This window comes from Stegodyphus dumicola, chromosome 3 (genome assembly GCF_044657685.1).
Source record: "Stegodyphus dumicola isolate Sdum_Otavi_A_Nest chromosome 3, ASM4465768v1".
Taxonomy (NCBI): Eukaryota; Metazoa; Arthropoda; class Arachnida; order Araneae; family Eresidae; genus Stegodyphus; species Stegodyphus dumicola.
The window spans coordinates 66,264,167-66,282,726 of record NC_140770.1 but is presented as its reverse complement, the minus strand read 5'-3'; the positions used below and the strand labels follow the sequence as shown (position 1 = coordinate 66,282,726).

At 33.3% G+C, this 18,560-nt stretch overlaps 1 protein-coding gene across 1 annotated transcript in view; it reads right to left on the bottom strand.

The window, feature by feature from the left end:
- Window positions 1-4,108: 4,108 nt before the first annotated feature.
- The window catches only part of LOC118196763 (uncharacterized), a 98,659-nt gene continuing 84,207 nt past the window's right edge, over window positions 4,109-18,560 (bottom strand). The window contains exons 6-7 of the mRNA XM_035368227.2: window positions 11,463-11,958; window positions 4,109-6,934 (exon numbers count right to left, since the gene is read on the bottom strand). Of these exons, the coding sequence (XP_035224118.1) occupies window positions 6,227-6,934; window positions 11,463-11,958 (1,204 nt within the window). The 3' untranslated portion in view covers window positions 4,109-6,226. The remainder of the gene's footprint in view (window positions 6,935-11,462; window positions 11,959-18,560) is intronic.

The window sequence follows — 18,560 nt, the reverse complement described above, 5'->3', positions numbered from 1 at the left end:
TGTGTAATGTGTATAGGAGCCAGTTTCCCTTAGAAAGTCCTCCACGAAGATGTTCTTCCCTCTAGGCAGGTAGCCCTCAAGTGCTTTGCCTTAATTAAATAAACCAAACTGAACCAAACCATTAAAAACGCGGCTAAAGCGAAACATGCGCGCGCACCAAATTTAGTGATTCCGCTGTTAAATAATGATTTTTTTACTCTGCTAATCTTACTCTCGTTATTCGGTGATCATGGTTGGTACGCAATGGCCAGTTTGTGCAATTCTTTGAATTTTTTAGCTTAGAAAATATTATTGTATACATGGGGAGAACAATAAAATGTCTTATTTTTAATACATCGCATAATTCTTATTCAATAATTAAAATTCGTAATTTAAATTGCTGAAGTTTGTTTTCTTTTGTCATGTTGACAATTTGCCGACTTTCCATATGTATCAATAGTTTGGGGATCTTTAAAAAAAATCGCCGACTTGTACCCGATCCGCAAATCTTAGATAATTATTCAGATTTGCGGATCCGGATCGTATGTATCGTATATATTTGCGGATCGTAGATATACGGCGAATATACCTAAGCAATAAACAAGTAAAGTTCGGCTTCAGAGTTTTGTGAAGTTAAAATATGAATTATACAAACTTTTTTAAAGTCAATCAAGAATAATGTTTTTAAAATTGCAAAAAATTATTCAAATGAAGTTTTAAAAATTCTCAGTTGGAGATTATTTATTCATGTAATTCATGTACTCTTATTCCAGGTACAGATTCAAGAGTCGCAAGACCGTCAACAGAATTAGTACTGACGTATAGTCCGGCGTATAACGTGCGCTTTTAATGCAAAAAATATAAGGTCGAAGTTTACGGGTGTGCGTTATATGCTGGATCTGAAAATGATAGATTTAAATGTAAGGAAATGATGAGTATATAAAAATTAAATTTCTACATGTACCTAAATACTGTTTATTTATGAATATAAAAAATTTTCATTATTGGATAACATGAAAAAACTTCGTCATATTTGTCTTCATGCACATCATCGAATTCTGTTTCATCTTCATCGTCACTGTTAGTCTGATCCATAAATAAATAATCATCTTCCGCGCCATCTAGGTTGTTGGGTATACTACATTTTATCAAATGACTTTCGAATTATGTCGGGATTAATTTCATTCTATGATTTTATTACCCATTCACACACTATTTCTAGACTGGCACGACGCATTTGGCTTTCTTTTGCAAATGTTTTTCACCTTCTAATATCCATGTATTCCAGTGTTGTTTTAAATTTTATTTGAATGATTTATTGATACATACATATAGAGGCTGATTAAATGGCAATAATCCGCCTGGAATAAATGACATGCCTGTATTACAATCTTTCAACAAGTTGTTCGTATTATCCGTTAGATGAAATCTGAACATGTCCCAAATTTTCTGAATTCTTTAAGGTAACAGGACGCTTTCGCCAATTACCCACCGTTATGTCCATCCATCCTTTCTCGTGAATACGAAAGAAAACACCATTCGGGAAATTACATTTCGGCATTGCCTTCGTTTTGAAAATAACCACTGGTTTTTATTTGTACTCTCCGCTAAGCTGGAAAACATTACAGTGAGGTGCAATTTTTTATGATCTGTTGTTCTTCTGTGAACAGTTTTTGCTCCTTTCACATCAATTGTTTTATTTCCTACCATATCAAACATTACTTCTGTTTCATCCGTATTTCCAATATGTCAGAGCAAATAATAATTTTTTCCCCCTTTGTAGGTTAATAACGTACATCTGGAAACTGATCCATTTGTTGTCCAAATCTCTCGGATCCTTATCACATCTTTTGGTTTTTCTCGTCAAACTAAATTATTCCGTACCATAAATCGATTGCAGAACCTCAAAGTTGATTTAAAGTTTTCACTTTTATTTGCATTCTTTTTGCCCATTTTAAGGTAAATAAACGAACGCAATTTTCATTCATACTTGCTATTTTCTAGAATCCACTTCGGAACACCTTCTTCTAGGATTGGCCATTTCGTTACTTCTTTACGCAAAGCATACTTATTTTTTGGCCCTATTGGTTATTGTGATTTCATTATTCTTCCACTCACGTATGGAGCTTTCACCAACACAAAACATCCTTGTTCCAGAACGATTTCCATTTTCCTTCGCAAATTTTGCATTTGAAATGACTCGCATGACTTTGCATTTGAAACCAGTACTGTATTTGTATCGTTTGCCAAGCCATATTTACTACTAAAAAGAAAAGTAGTTCAACTGAATTTTAACGGAAGCAAATATGATTACTTCGATGTTCACTTCAAAAAACTAAAGCATCAGACCGCTAATTCATTCGGGTCGAAAGACTGTTCTTACCCCAAATTATGTTCCCCTTTTATCGCAACCCTAGAATAACATTCTTGTGCACACCAGCATTGAAAACAATCCACCCTCTTTGAAGATTTATTTACTTCCTCAAGCATTTCCCCCACACACATATTGTTCCCTTACCGTTTGTCAACTCAATATAACATTGTTCAGAAGCCTAGGAAAATTTTTCCCAGGACTTCAAAACATAAGAGTATCAAACCTTCAAAATATAAATCGCGTTCAAAATACAAGAGCTTTTAGATTTGTTCGTAAAGAAAAGGGTGCGTGTTATATGGCGAATATACCTAAAAAATTGTAGTTAAAATAAATAAAAAAATTAAAAATTGTAGTTTGAAATTATACGTGTGCGTTATACGCCGGTATATACGATATGTAACTATTTAAAAAATATATATAAGGGAAAAAAAGAAGCGAACTTGAGAAATCTTAGAAAAAGAAGAGATAAAAGAAAAAATCGTCTGTTACACAGATTGCAGCAGAAGAATATCACAAGCCAATCAAGGAAACATTAAGAATGAAATTAGCTCTGAAAATGAATGATCAATCAACATTCATTGTTCTTGAAACGGTTACAGGCGAGAATATCGCGGTAAAAACATCGCGTACGAAGATGTCGCGGAGAAAACAATGCAAAGCGAAAACGCCGTCATATAAAAACATCGCGAAGAATAAAGCAAGGAGAAAACATTGAATTAACAATGTGATGTTCATTTTACCTTCAAACACAGTAAATTTTATAAAATAGCCATTATCATGTTTTTAAATGCTATACAAGATATTCAAGAGTCGAACAACATTCACAACACCATTCTTTATACCTCAAATAAGGACCTTTATAACCTCCTAACACAAAGTGAACACCACTTGTAAGTTTGCGTATTGCTCTCCCATTACTTCGGAAAGTCAGTATACATACTCGCTGGTTGAATAACTTGCAAAGGAAGCATTTTAGAAGTAAATATGTGCCAATCGCGAGCAAAATAGTTGAATGATGCTTAGAAGAAAATTTAATCTTAAATCGCCACTTTCTGGTTGCCTTTATTAAATTCAGTTTTATACGAAGCTATATTGATCGTAATTCGTCATAAATTTAGTATTTAAATAATTTTCTTGTCATCTTTGGATTAATAACATTATGAAGCAATGCTATTATAAGTTAGAACAAATTTAGTCTGTAAATAATTATATTTTCTTTTCATAATAATTAAAATTTTCATTTCACAGATTCATAAAACTGGTGACTTTTAATCAGTTGTTAATATCTGTAGCTGTAAATTTCAGGCTATCATCACTTGCGCCCAGCTAGCAGAAAAGCAACCATTTTCATAATTTCATGAATATGGCCTTGGATTTCTCTCTTTTTCAAGTCATTTGTCAACGTGCTATGCATAAATTGCATATTTTTGGTACAAAATATAAATTTCTCTAAAATGTTGAGTAATTAATTTTTTTTGTGTCTATTTTACTTTTTTCCAAGACCAAATTGTTGAGAGAGATGTTGCACGTGCTTTGAATTGATCATAATAATTTCCACTCTAGGAGTAAATTTTGCTTCTGCATTTCTTAAACACTCCAGTCAGCCAAAAACTGAAAGAGTAAAGACAAAATCGGCAACATACAGAGTATATCCAGAGTGTTACCTTCTGGGAAAGATAACTGCATTAAAATGTAAAATTAGAAGTGGTTTCTCAAATGTAATATTATGCAAGAAATAAATGACAGATGCAGAGGAAAAATATAAAATTATTTATTACAAAAGTTACAAGTAATATATAAACACATACTCTTTTCAAAAAATTCCGCAGATCGTTTTTGGCACGAACTCTTTCAAAGTCCATTCATTGTTTTATTTTCTCGAACTCTACAGTATTTAGTTTCCAGACGCAAACCAGCCAACTGCATCATGTATACAGAATTTTACATTTCTGTACAAAAAATTAGTAAAACAATTTTACGTACGTCTGGCATGACTACAGTAATAAACAATTTTTGGATCACTTTAATATATATTAAAAGAACATCAACACAGGTATATTAATAATTTTTAGTAAAAGTTCTTATAAAATGTTATATAACCTACAGTAAAGATAAATCATTTTATTAATATGAGATAAGGGCTCAGAAAAGATTCAACAGGAATGACATATATTTCAATGAACGAAATTAATATAATAACAGGAATGACAAACAGGAAACTGAAAATAATTCTATGTTACAGAAATTAATTTTAATTTTACCCTATTCTACAACCTATTAAAGTGTCTTTTTTTATCAAAACATCGCTAAAACTTTCAAAATTATTTAACTTTCAAGAAGAAGAATATTTAAAATCTGTAAAGGAAAAAAATTTTGATAAAAATATCCAAAATAAATTTTCTGCAAATAAAAAAGTAACTATTTAAAATTTTTAATTTTCAAAATCTTGTTATCGATCATACATTGTTTTAATAACAAGCATATAAGATTAAGTCTCTGAAACATAAAAATGATAATTGTTTTATTCTGAAATCCATTACTATTTTTAATCAAAAGTCGCATTACTTACTATACTGTTTTGTGTCTATTTCAAAACAGCACATACATTATTATTTTTAAATTACCTGTTATCAAATACTGAAACCATTCTTTATATTACACTAAAGATACAAAGAATTTTTAATTACCTTTAACCTTTTTGTTAGAGAGAAAGTATGGAACCCAAATTATGAATAAATACGAACATACATATATACACATAAATCTGCTGCGATATAATTAAAATGGACTAGCCTGCTGTCCATATTATTTTTATACAAAGGTTTTCAAGGTTTCTTAATGAATAACTATTTTCTCTAAAAATTAGTATTGCGATTTTTAAGATGGAAAAATCCAGCTAAATACAACAATTCTTTATCAAAACAAAGTCAAACAAGAGGTCTGGCTTTTTAGTGTAATACTTAGTCTTTTTCTAGCACTTCAGATGGTTTCGAATAAACAGTTTTGATAGAGCTGACTTTTAGGGGTAATCCTGACAAAGGGTAGGTAATGTTAGGTTACTTGAATAAGGCAAAGCCACGAGAGCTATATGCCTAAGATGAGGGATGCCTCCGTGAAAAACTTTCTAAGGGGAACTGGTTCGTACTCACATTACACATGATGAAACCATGAAAACCAACCATGCAGCCAGCCTGTTCGAACCCACACCAGGTCGAACTAGTATTAAGTGGTCTTAAACATTTGGCCACAGGTGGGAGCCCCTGCAAAAGGGAGGTTCTCATTTCCTTTCAAGGAAATGAAAAAGTAGTTATTATTAACAGCAAAATATTGTATGGGAGTCACTCAAAAATTAATATATGATATAATAAAAGATTACTTATTCATTAACTCTAAATCGAATACTATGCGATTTGAGCAATGTTGTAGCAATAAATATCCATTTTTCAATTTTATGCGCTATTTTTTAAAATTTATTTTTGGGTCATTCATCAAAAGCAAGGGAAGCAAGCACGTTTAAAATACTTTGGAGTACAAAATTAATGAAAAATTATTCTGAAGCAAACTGAGTCATACTGATTGGCTAATGAGGATGCATAGACTTAACTTATAAACGGAAAAATAGCCGGTACATTTTATTTTCCTCTATGAGAAACAATTATTTTGGTCCCATATAAAAACTGAGAAAATGTCCATTATTTCTTAAACGTATAAAATAAGCGTTTAATAATATATTCAGTATTTTTTATATTACTCCAGATTATATTTCCAGAAAATTCCACTTTTCAGGATCTTCCTAACAGCAAGAAAACGACAGAGTATAGTCAAAATTGCGTAAGTGTGATTCCTATAAAAAATAGATAATTTCACAGTGACTTAGGTATGGCATTTAGAGCTCCACGTAGGCAATGGTATTTTAGACGGCGATTTCCCACCGTTGTGCTCAACAGGAGACCTCCTTGGATGTAAATAGACCGGTTTTACTTCTTCACTTTTTATAGTGGGTAGAGATGAAAACTGAATTTGTCCATAATCAGATTCATCCAGTTTAGTTTTCGCTTGAAATTCGGCAATTAATTGCTCAATTTTCATAACGAAGTTCTTATCCGAGCACAAATCACTATGTTGCAGCAGTTTCTCCAAGACTGGTGAAATTTTTTCCGGTGACGGAGCTGAGTTTTTACGAGTCACTGCGATTTTCGGTTGGGTTTGTCTTTCAGGAGACCAGAACATTCGTCTCGAGGATGAACCATTTTGGATATTTTGGATGTTATTTGAAGTTGACACTCTTCTAATAGGGGGTTTTGGAGGCGACAGTCTAAGCTTAGGATCCGTCCTCTGGTTGATTCGAGGAGACGAATGGCGCTTTGGATCATTTCTACGGAAGCTTGCATCAATTTGGTACTTTTCAACCATATTCCTACCCTTAACATTAACAGGTGATGGTCCCCTAGAGTGAAAAACTAAACTTTTCGGTTGCACCGGACCCGAAGACGGAGTCTGAAATAATTCTTCTGAGCTTTGGGATCGCACATCATTCCAGTCCTGCTGATAATGAGGGCGAGGGGATACTTTTCCTACCTGCTGAAGATGGAAAAAAGCAAAAATGCCATTTAGAATACTTAATAAACTATAAATTCAAATTAATAAGTAATATCATTTTTAAATTTCATTAATATTGTCAAAGAATGAACTAGCATTAACTCTGAAAAAGAGGCGAATTACATTTTTCAAAAGCTTCACTCTGGCCAGAGAACGCTATTAAAAGAAAACAGTCATGTTCTCACTTTTATACATTATTTTATTGTATATCAAATATTTCATGAATGCGATTATATGCGGAGAAAACAGAAAAATGGCTAGAAATATGTATTACAGTAAGATACCATTCATTAATATCATTAATAAAATCTGTTATCTTTGTGTGGCTATTTGCCTCCATCATGTAAAAGCTAAATGCCCAACTTTTACTAATATCTATATTGAAAGCTGTATGAGTTCGTTTAAAAGCAAAACATTAAAGTAATATGCCTATTATGCAGATAATAATATGCGATAAATATTTATTTTCCTTTATTTCAAGTTTTAGTTTTTTTGGTTAAACGTAATTCGGTAATTTCATTAATTTCTTTGTGTATTTCTAAGAAACTAAAATATTCGGTATCTGAGTGGCGAAAGTTTCAGTCCAATCTTATAGTACCTTCATTTCTTTTTAATATATTTCAACATTTTTGATAAATTATAAAATTCATTATCTGAATCACGATCTTGCAAGTGTTAAATCCTCAACTATTAGTGATATCTGTGTTGATACCGATGAACTCATTGTAAGCTGAAAGAAAAGCCTTTTATGAAACAAATAATAATACACGATAAAAATTGTGTCGCAGAAATTTAACTATCCTAATCTATTAATTTAACTATCCTAATAATTACTAACTAATCTATTAATAGAATTTAATGATGTAAAATATTACTCAAAACTCAGGCAAAATTCTACTTGATAATGATGCTTTTTCATGGAAAGACTCAATACAATTGGATGAGATACGAAAAAGATCCCTCTTTTTAAAAGGAGGAAAAGTATTCAGCGTAAACACATTAAATGCCCCAACTGAAATTGCGGAATAATTTTGCTCCTTGAAGAATAAACAACTCCTTGACAATCTCTCTTGAAAGTACAGAATTGTTCTACCAATCCGTTGTAAATGGTTTTCCCGGTTTGAATTTGAAACTGGCATGGTTCTGTTCCAGAAAATACTGCTATTAAGATGATGATGAAGAAACCAGCGATGAAAGAAGAATTTTTGCTGGTCAGCCTGAAGTTAAGTCAAAGAATCCAATAAATGAAATAAGGAATTGATAAAATGCACAATCACTAGTTTCGATAGTTTGTGATTTAGGTTTCTTTTATAGTTTTATAGGCAGCAAGATATTCGATTTATAGTCAAAGTTAAGTGTTTATAAACTGCAGTGACAGACTGAGAATCACTTAGGCTCATTTAAGCATGATTTATTTTCCTGCATTTTGTTCAGCTTTCTGTATGGATAATTTATTTTAATTCTCGTTTGTCATCATTATTTTTATTTAGATTCCGCATTCAAAATACTAAACTTTTACAAATGGTTTAGTAAGGCTAATATAAAGTTCTCTACATTCCTAGAAATCCCACATTTTTGTCCTGTGCTTGAGGAAACATTCACTTTTAAAATTACTTTCCTGTTAAAATTCCGCATTCAGTTATTCTGATATATTTAAATTCCATTTCATAACGAAGTATTTATTATATAGTTCTGATAATTATGTTTTTTCATTTTCATAATTTTATTTTTCATTGTGTTCAAATAATGCTTACTTTCAATCTCTACTCAATTGTATTATTTATAGTTTTACTTGTTTATTCTCTTACACAGACTTCATCATCCAAGCCAGATTTTTTAAGTCTTTCAATTTTTAAGTAATACTAGAAATTTTTAAATGTAGTTAATTTGAATTACCTTTCAGAAATGCATATATGGGAAGGAAGAAATATTCCTAACAAACTTAAAAAAAAAAAAAAAAAAAAAAATACACGCTAAAAAAAAAATCGACGCAACAAGAAGGAATCATACGATTGCTCTAAAATTTCGTAGGCATACATGTTTTGACCAAATATGCAAATTATTAAAATTTAGTTTCCAATGAATGAAGAGTGCGATCTCCAGCGCATAGGAACTGCGCATCCAGCAGATGTATATAATGTGCTGTTCTTGAACTGTTGTTAAAAATTTCTGTTGCATTGCGGTTTGGGATACCTTTCAACGACTGAAAAAATGCCTCGCCGCAGGATGCGAGCTCATTACGAGCAACTGTCAGAATTTGAAAGAGGTCGCATCATTGGATTGAAAGAGGCAGGTTGGGCAAATCGGAGAATCGTTCATTATATGAGTGGAATTAGAAGATACTGGCAAGAATGGGTGGTAGTGGTAGATCCCAGCGTCATGATGGTAGCTGTCGACCTAGGGCAACAACATATCGAGAGAACATAGTCAGATCGGGAGAACCTAGATTGTTAGATCAGTTGTCACAGCGCCTGATTCATCCTATCAACCATGAGACGTGCGACCCGCACACGAGTGTCCGAGTCACCTTGACCATTCACAGACGGTTGATAGAGCGAAATCTACGCTCGTAGCGACCGTTACGCCAGCTGCCACACACTGTCGAGCCATCGATCAGGTTAGAATGATGCTGATCGGGGACGCATAGTCTTTAGTGACGAATCCCGCTTTCAACTGTGTCGTAACGATAATCGAAGACGTGTCTGAAGACGCCAGAGCAGTATGCCGATCCTCCTTTCACTATTACACGCCACACAGGCCCTCAACGAAGAGTTATGGTCTGGGGGCCATTTCCCTTGATAGCCGGACCTCTTTGGTCATCATTAGAGGCATACTTACAGCACAGCGGTACGTCTACGACACTTTGAGATCTCTTTTGCTACCCTTCTTTTTGCAGTACCCTGGCCTTATTTTTCAGCAAGATAATGCCAGACCACATACGACAAGTGTTGCTATGAATTGTCTTACAGCTTGTTAAACACTTCCTCGGCCAGCCAGATCGTCAGATCTCTCTCCCACTGAGCATATCTGGGATATGCTGGGAGGGCGACTGCTTCTACCATAGAATGTTGATGACCTAGTCCGACAATTGGAGCAAATTTGGCAAGAAATACCGCAGAAGACCATCCGGGAGTTTTTATCAGTCAATGCCATGCGTGTGTCAGCTTGCATCCAGGTTAGAGTTGGGTCAACACCTTAATGAGCTCGTTACTTTTTAACTATGTAACTCTGGGACAACTCCTTCTTGGTGCGTCGATTTTTTTTTTTTTTTTTTTTTTTTTTTTTGTTGTTGTTGTTGTTATAAAGTGTAGATATCAAAGTCGGGAGAAACGGTGTTTTGATTCATATTTTTATTTTCAAAGTTTAATTGTATGATATCAAAAACATGCTAGAAAAATAAAAGAAACTTCATAAAAACAACTTCGGTCCAGAAAGATTAATACTTCAGCTTATACCACGCATATATTAAACTGAATTCTCTTTAAGAACACAAATATTTCCATGACAGATATTACTCTAAAATTTTCTACAATAATTTCTTCAGGGTATTTTATATATAAACATTTGTTTATTAATGTGTATGTGTTTGGTTTAAATGTGTATGGGTTTGGTTTTGGTGTATCTGTTTTATTATTTAAATAGTGAACACAAATACTTAATTATTTCAACTTCAGAAATGGATTTGTATTAATGTGCAGAAAGACTTTCCACAACTGCAGAATCAGATAACCAGTCGAATCCTGTTAAAGCGGTGGTGAGCTTTCTAAAAAATGTAGACTGCTGCAAAAACAGTGCTTGTATTTTAATTTTATGTATATACAAGTATATCCTCATCTTGGGTTTTAGCTGTAATTTACTTTTACTATACTTGCCTTGAATTGAATTATTTATCAGATAAGTACATTATATATTGAATTTAAAGTTTCAGTATATAATGTACTTATCTGATAAATAATTCAATTCAAGGCAAGACCTTATACAGTCCCCTTTTGTGAATTTTAATTCACAGAAGTGGACTGTAAAAGGTTTTACAATATAATATACTATTTACGATAAAATAATTATATGAGGCTTCGAGTTAATGTTAGATATATAATATGAAATATTAGATTTATTTACATAATAAATGATATAAATATAATAAATATATATTTATATAATAAATGATATAGATTTATTTATATAATAAATGATTGTCTTTTAAAATTTCATCTCCAAATTTATTATAATCTTATTAAATGTTTTAAAGAAGATAAATTGAAGTACGCTTTTTTTGAAGCATGGATGAATTCATGAAAAAAACTCTAAAACGATTTTGCAAGAACACTTTCTGAAGAAAATAAGGACTTTAAGCGTTCCTTATCACTTTCTTGAAAATATTTTATGCATTTGATTTTAAAATGTTAAGGAACCATAAACTTTTATAACCCCAAAGTGACTTCTGAATAAGCAGAGTTTTCGTAGCAACAAATCAACAAAATGAAAAAAAAAAAAAAAAAAAAAGAGTTACTTTTGGAGGCTGTTTAATTTCCGACCGTGGTGTCAACGCTGGCAAGCGACTATTGCAAGGACTATCCCCGATTTTTCGTTGTTGACTACTTCCGAAGGCAACAGGTTGCTGATACTCTTTCTTAGGTATTCCTGGTGAATACCTCCATGAAGATGGGACTGTGTCTTTGAGTATGAGCTCTCTCCTCGGCTCTCGCCTCCTGGGGGCTCTTTTGTAACTTTCATCGTCTGACGCGTCATCTTCTTCATCAGACGAAGAGGCCCCATTCTTGGAAACACGGCGAATGGATTTCTTGGGAGATTTCCTTTCTAAAGTGTCTTGAAGACTGGAAGTGGAAGAATCGTCACTGCAGGGAGGTGGTGGCAAGGAACGCAGGGACGATGGAGGAGAGGAAGAAGGATGATGACAACGACGGCTTGTCGTGGGTGATGTATAGGCAAGAGAACGACGAGGACCTTGAGGAGACGACGGAGTACTGGAGGGAGCTTGAGGTGGTCTAGGAATGAAACAGATGAAATTTAAATCTTATTTAAATCATCAGCCTCCCACCTTAACAGTTCGAGACAAGGTTGACATTTAAGCATGGGTCATCTCTAAAATTTTAGAATACAGGCAAGTGTGAAATACAATATATGAATGGTGCAATATTACTCGCACCGAAGACACTACTCCGTAAATAAGCTTCCTACAGTTTAAGATGTATTAGTCATTTAAAAACAGGTGGGTAAAGACAACACTTAAAATTTTATATGGTTTTAAATGTTTCATTACCATCTATTTTTAGATGTCAGTGGTTGCAAATAGTTGACTAATTGCTTTAAAATTATAATGCAAAATTAAGAGTACTTCGTTATAACTCTCTCAAATCTTTACAATTAAATTTATATTTTGAAAATCTTAATTGTAGTTAATGGCTAAGGCTATTCAATATACTCGTAAGCAGGTTTTACGAGTTACCCTTTAGAGGAATTTGTATCATATCTTGATTTATTTTCAGCTTCATTCTTAATAGCTAATAAGATGGGATTACAAAGAATATATATATATGGCTCATTTTCTATTTTAGCAGTAGACAAAATTTCACTATTTTATCTCTATTTCTCTCTATTTTTTAATAAAATTGCAACTGAAGATGAATGGAAATAGGACAAAATGATGCTAAGCACTGTGAAAATGTTTGCTAATAGCACTGAATTTTGTTAATAGCACTGAAATGTTGCCATATTAGAAGCTTTAACTAAGCTAGAGTTTCCAAAATATTTATCAGTGATCAAAGAGGCAATCTAAAACATCTGGTGAACCATATGCCTTGCCAGAGAAAACAGAATTTAATGAAAAATAAATATTATGTGATTTTTCCCAATATTAGGACAGTGCTCAGCAAGCTAAATGAATTAAAATTGCCGTAAACTATATACGCAGTAGAACTTTATATATAGGGACAACAGACTTCAAACTATTTGGTTATTCGAAATTTCATATATAAGGTCAATTTTTTACACCCGTAAGCCAACAGAAATTCAGGTTGAAAAGTTTCAAAGTTTAGTACACAAAGCTTTTCTACAGAGTTTTGATACTGAATTTATAAAAGGATCCGGACTGGACGAAAAGAATTTTGCCGTTGTAGAACTAAACTTTCATTCCAGCTCATGCTACACAATTCTTGGTATGTTAGAAGAAATTCTGCAATGATTCACAGAAAGTAACTTTTCATTCTTTATGTCACTATGTCATTATGATTTTCTCAATTTTTGAAAGTCTCTCAAAATGAGCATCTTAAGGGTGAATTTTCCTCTAAGAGATCAGAAAATAGCCAGAAGATATCAAAACTAGGTAAATAAGGTGATTAATTAAGAACGGTCATAATTTTGTTTACAATCAGTTAATAACAAGCTGTGCTGCTTGATAACAGGCACGGCAACTTGTTATCAAACACCATAAGCACGTGAAGGAAACTTTCTTGCTTTTCACTTCTCAGTCCCTGAATGCATAATGGCCACCTAAATTCCAACTTAAATTTTGCGTAGTGCCCCCTAGTTTCATTATATATATATGCATTTATACACAGGTAGAAACTAAAATATGTTTATATATATATATATATATATATATATATTAAATTCATAAGTCTAGGGCTCCGGTTTCCTTTGCAACAATTTATCTTTTTCAAGCGCCATTCGCTTGATTGTTGAGCTTTTTCCTCATCAAATGCGTAAACCTTTGTCTGTCACCAGCATTTAAGAATCCCCTTAAAGCATCTGCTAGCCCATTTAAACATTAGCTTTTGAGAAAAATTTAGCGTTTTTGAAACAGCTCAAAAGCAATAACACCGCAATATAGTATATATGACATAATAGCAAGGAGAAAACAGAGCAGTAATGATGCGTACGTATAGATCCATATTGAAGACGAAGATATCTGATTGCGTAGTATGCTAATATGTTATCGCTTCTCGGCCTTTTGGCTAAGATCAAGTATGCTAATATGTTGATTTAGTCGAGGCAGTTTTAATTCCATTTTTATTTTCCAGTTGACAGTTGTGGTCACAATCACTTGGCACTCTAGTCGCGCCTTTTTACAGAACATTTACATTTTTGATATTACTGCAACAGCAAGCAAGACAGATGTTACATCGTAGCAGGGTAGAGAGTGAAGCTGAAGCGCTTAGTTATGCAAGATAGAAGTACACGAGAAGTTTTTGGTTTGAGTTAAAAAGTTCAGTGTTCAATTATTACGTCATCAGCGCTGCACAGGCCGTGCAAAATGGAATGATTTAGAAATTACGCAATTCAGGGAAGTTATTACGATTTTTAAAGCAGAGAGAGAGAATTAAAGAGTTACCGTTAGTTTAAATTATAATTTTGATTCAAATATTTTTTATATTACATATATGCATATGTGTGTGTGTTGATTCAACCATCTCGAATAATAGGGGGGAAAAAATCGATTTTTCTCCTCATAATAATAGGAAAAAAAAAAAGGAGGAAACTGAAGCTGAAAAATTGAGCTGTCAAACGGGAAAAGATGCTAGATTTTAGGATGAACACGAGGACACAACATATCAAAAGCTGTTGAATTCTCAGTCACGAAAATTCAAGTGAAGGTCATGATTCTGACCTTGAAGTTCCCTCTCCGACAATCAGGATGCTATCTTAAAGGGTTACTGGCGTTTAACTTTGCTTGAATAATTCTCGAGTGGTTACGCGAAGTAAGTCATAAAGTGCAAGACGCGTTCGACCACGGAGTTTTTAAGAGCAAGAAATCATAATCTTCGGTCTTTGCACTATTATATTATGGCAAGTTCAAAAGCATCGAAGGAACTTTCCATCTTATCATTAATTTATTCCATCTTCTTAGAACCTTTATTTTGGGAGCTCTGAATTTGGAACAAGTGTTGCATTTACGAATTTGAATTGCTATTTTCTACAGACCGTGTTCAAAATCTGAACATGATCTCGCAGTCATATGATGTCCTAGCCCATTTAAACATTAGCTTTTGAGAAAAATTTAATGCCAATTAATATTATTTAGTTAGCATTGGTATTAAATAATAAATAACAGTAAATGACAATAAATGACGCACAGTACGCTATCAAATGTTTCCCCATATCCCGGCATTCGAATGTCTAATATGGTGCAAATTCTCAGTGCAGGAGTTTTATTATGTATTGTTTAAAGGAAAACGGGAAAAAAAAAAAATTGAACGCTTTCAAATTTTATATTTTACTCGAAGGGGCTTTTTCTTCATTTACACACACATACACATTTCGAGAGCATCTGGGCTAAAAATATGTAAAAAACAGCACGTCATTAGAATTTTCGATAGATAGTCATGCGGGCTGAAGTTAAAAATATTTTATTCCGCACAGTGTTGCCGCTGCAAAATCGCTGCAAAATAAAACAAAATCGAAATTGAAACGGGCTTCCAGGTGCCCATGTTCGGGTAGAGGACTACGTTTTTCAAAATTTCATAGCTCTCGGTATCACTGTTTTTTTCTACAATGCGAGAAACATTCACGCACATTCATGCAGATTTAATTTCTTTAAATATAAGGCAGGGTGATAATATTTGGTGGCACCAATCTGAAAAGTGATTTAACGTTTTTAGTGATTTGATGCGAAATGCCGTTTCGAGATTAGTAGCCCTTCTGGGTTAAGGCCCCTTTGGGCTAAAAATTAAAGTTGATATTTAATCATGATACAAACGTCTATTATAAGTCTAACAGAACAAGTTCGGTACACAGAAAGCGGAACGATCAATAGTTTTTCCCCTTCAACTACTACTAAATGTTTAAGACACACACACAAAAATAAATAAATAAATAAATAAATAAATAAAAATAAAAAAAAAACATAAAATAAATAAATAAATAAATTTAAAAAAAATGTAGCAGACAATATGATGCGCTAAAAATAGAAACTTCAAGGAATGCAAAACATGCAGTAAACACTTTTAAGAAACAATTGTCAGACGTTTACAAATTTTCGATGCAGTTTATCAATAATACTTATGGCGCAATGTTTTTATTCCGTATTTTTCTACGTACATGAAATACAAACGGAACAGAATGCTTCTGCTGGAATACTAAAGGCTTGAGGAAGCCTTGATATCTAACACCACAAATTCCAAACCAAATATGTTTATTGATATGGCGTCGATTTGAGTAGTTAGTTTGATTTTTTTAAGAAAGTTTGTTAAATTAAAACTGTATGCACAAATTTATGTGTAAGGCTAAAGTTGCAAGACTATTAGCTTGGCTATGCCAATTAATATTATTTAGTTAGCATTGGTATTAAATTTTTAGTTCTAAGAAATACCAATTCTTCGTTTCTACTTCTAATTTGGGGTTCCAAAAGATGCTCAAAACTACATATTCTTGCTTTGTTCCAGTTTCTATTACCCATGACAAAGGTTAGGATTATTTGGATAGGGTAAAGCACACGAGGGCTTTTGATTTCATGGAGAACTTTTTAAGGGAACCTGGCTAGTATTCATGTTACACATGGAGAAAACCTAGGTTAATGTACTACAAGATTTGCTCTTCCTGACCAGAAATCTTTCGGCGTGTGACGTCACTAATTCATCGTCTGCTCCAAACATGTGTCTTTGTTTCTCTCATTTCTACAAGTGAAGTGACATCACTTGTCATATTAGGTTATTTTGAAGCAGGAATCGTGAAAAAAGAGCAATGCCTTGGCCAGGACTCCAACCACGGGCCTCTCGAATACGCGCCGAGCGTGCTCACCACTACACTATGAAGGCATGCTAAGAAGGCGGGAGAAATACCTTATACACATACACTCAGCTCAGCGTTGGGAAGCGCAAGACAAACGTGCAGCCAGCCAGCCCATTTTCTTGGGTTCGAACGCGGGTCGAAATACCGGTATTCAGCGGTCTAAATACTGATGTTGAAATTACTCATGGCAAAACGGACAATGCATATGAATAATTTGCTGAGTTTTCTTATGCAACCAGCTAGTTAATTTAAAATACATTTTATTTTGGAGGAGGGGGGACTATCTTCCACAAAGACATTCCTTTCAAGGCAGTTAGCCCTCAAGTACTTTTCACGTAATAAATTAGCTACCCATCTTTCGTGCTTTTGAATTCTTGAACAGCAACGTTCAAGAATTCAAAAGTTTACAGTCGAAATACAAAACGCATGGACTTAAAAAATAAATAAAATTAAACTGCATTTTAAAGCTGACTATAAATACAGCCAGTGACACTAGCATAACAAACTGTCGTATTTATTAGCACCACTTCAGAACATCCCTGCAACGCCAACGTAGATTCCGGAGATGATAACGATTCGAGTTTCCGGTTTAGTTTATCGAAAATTCATGAAGAGTGCATTAGAGAGGCGCATCTGACTCTCAAGAATCGGCACATTTTGCTCGACCCACTGCTACAATTAGCATAATACCGGGGCGTAGATCCTCCGCAACCTTCTCTGTCGCACTTCCGCTGTCATTGACCTTTATTTTGTTATACCCCCCTCTCCCAGAGCGGGATTTTCATTCATTATTAACTATACATGTGAGACTAACAAATATCACAAAAATATGTCATATCAGAGGTCTACAACAAGCGATTCTGAAATTATCACATAAAAATAAAAGTCTACTTTTAATCAGAGCCTGTTAAAGCGCCCCAAAACGAACTCAGTTGAGAGGAATTATAATTAAAAATAGGGTAAACTTCTCACTGAAACAATACTTTCTGAAATTTTGTACGAATTAAAAGGATTAGTGATAATCACTTACGTAACAGTCTTACAATAGAACAGGAAGTACAGTTTTAAAAGGGAATCTGACAAAAGGCACCCATCTCCTAAAATCTGCCCCAGGGGCCCCCAAAATTCCTGAAACATTCACTGGTCCTGATCTTTGAAACATAAAAATAGGAGAACTTCGAGTGAGGACCAAGCATAAATTTGCTTTACAACACAAATAACAAAAAATCCATCGTTCATTCTTTCAAATAATTTTAACCATTCCCGTATATTTTAGGAAATTTTGAATAAAAAATCTCTTAATTTTTTTGCAAGTATTCTTAGAAATACATCTTCTTTAAAGAGGATGTTAAAACGTTTATAGGTTATAATGGAAAAAATTTTCGAAAAAAATATAAAAAATATTTTTAAATGCAAATTTTAAAAATAAATCATAAAAACGTGCAAATTACATTTGGATTAAATTTTGAATCCTATAAGAAGGAATTAAGAAAGTTTAATAAAAAAGAGATATTAATAAATATATATCAAATTCAATTAACATTGAGGAGCTAAAATTTTGAGAGCTAATTTTTTAAAAACTGCTCGCGATTTTTATGAAACTTGACATAATTTGAGTCGTAGAATCGAAATATGGAAAAAAATTTGCATGCCATTTCAGAAAAAGTCTGATTTTGCGTTAGAATATCTATATTAGAACATATGATATATATAAATCTGATACATAACGCAAGTTCAATTTCGTTGAATCCGCCCAAGTAGAACAGGAAATAGAACTGTTCCTTTTTTTTTATAGTCCAAAGGGGCTTTGTCCCTGAACGACTTATTATTTTCGTTTTGCGATTTTGCGTTGGTTCTCTAT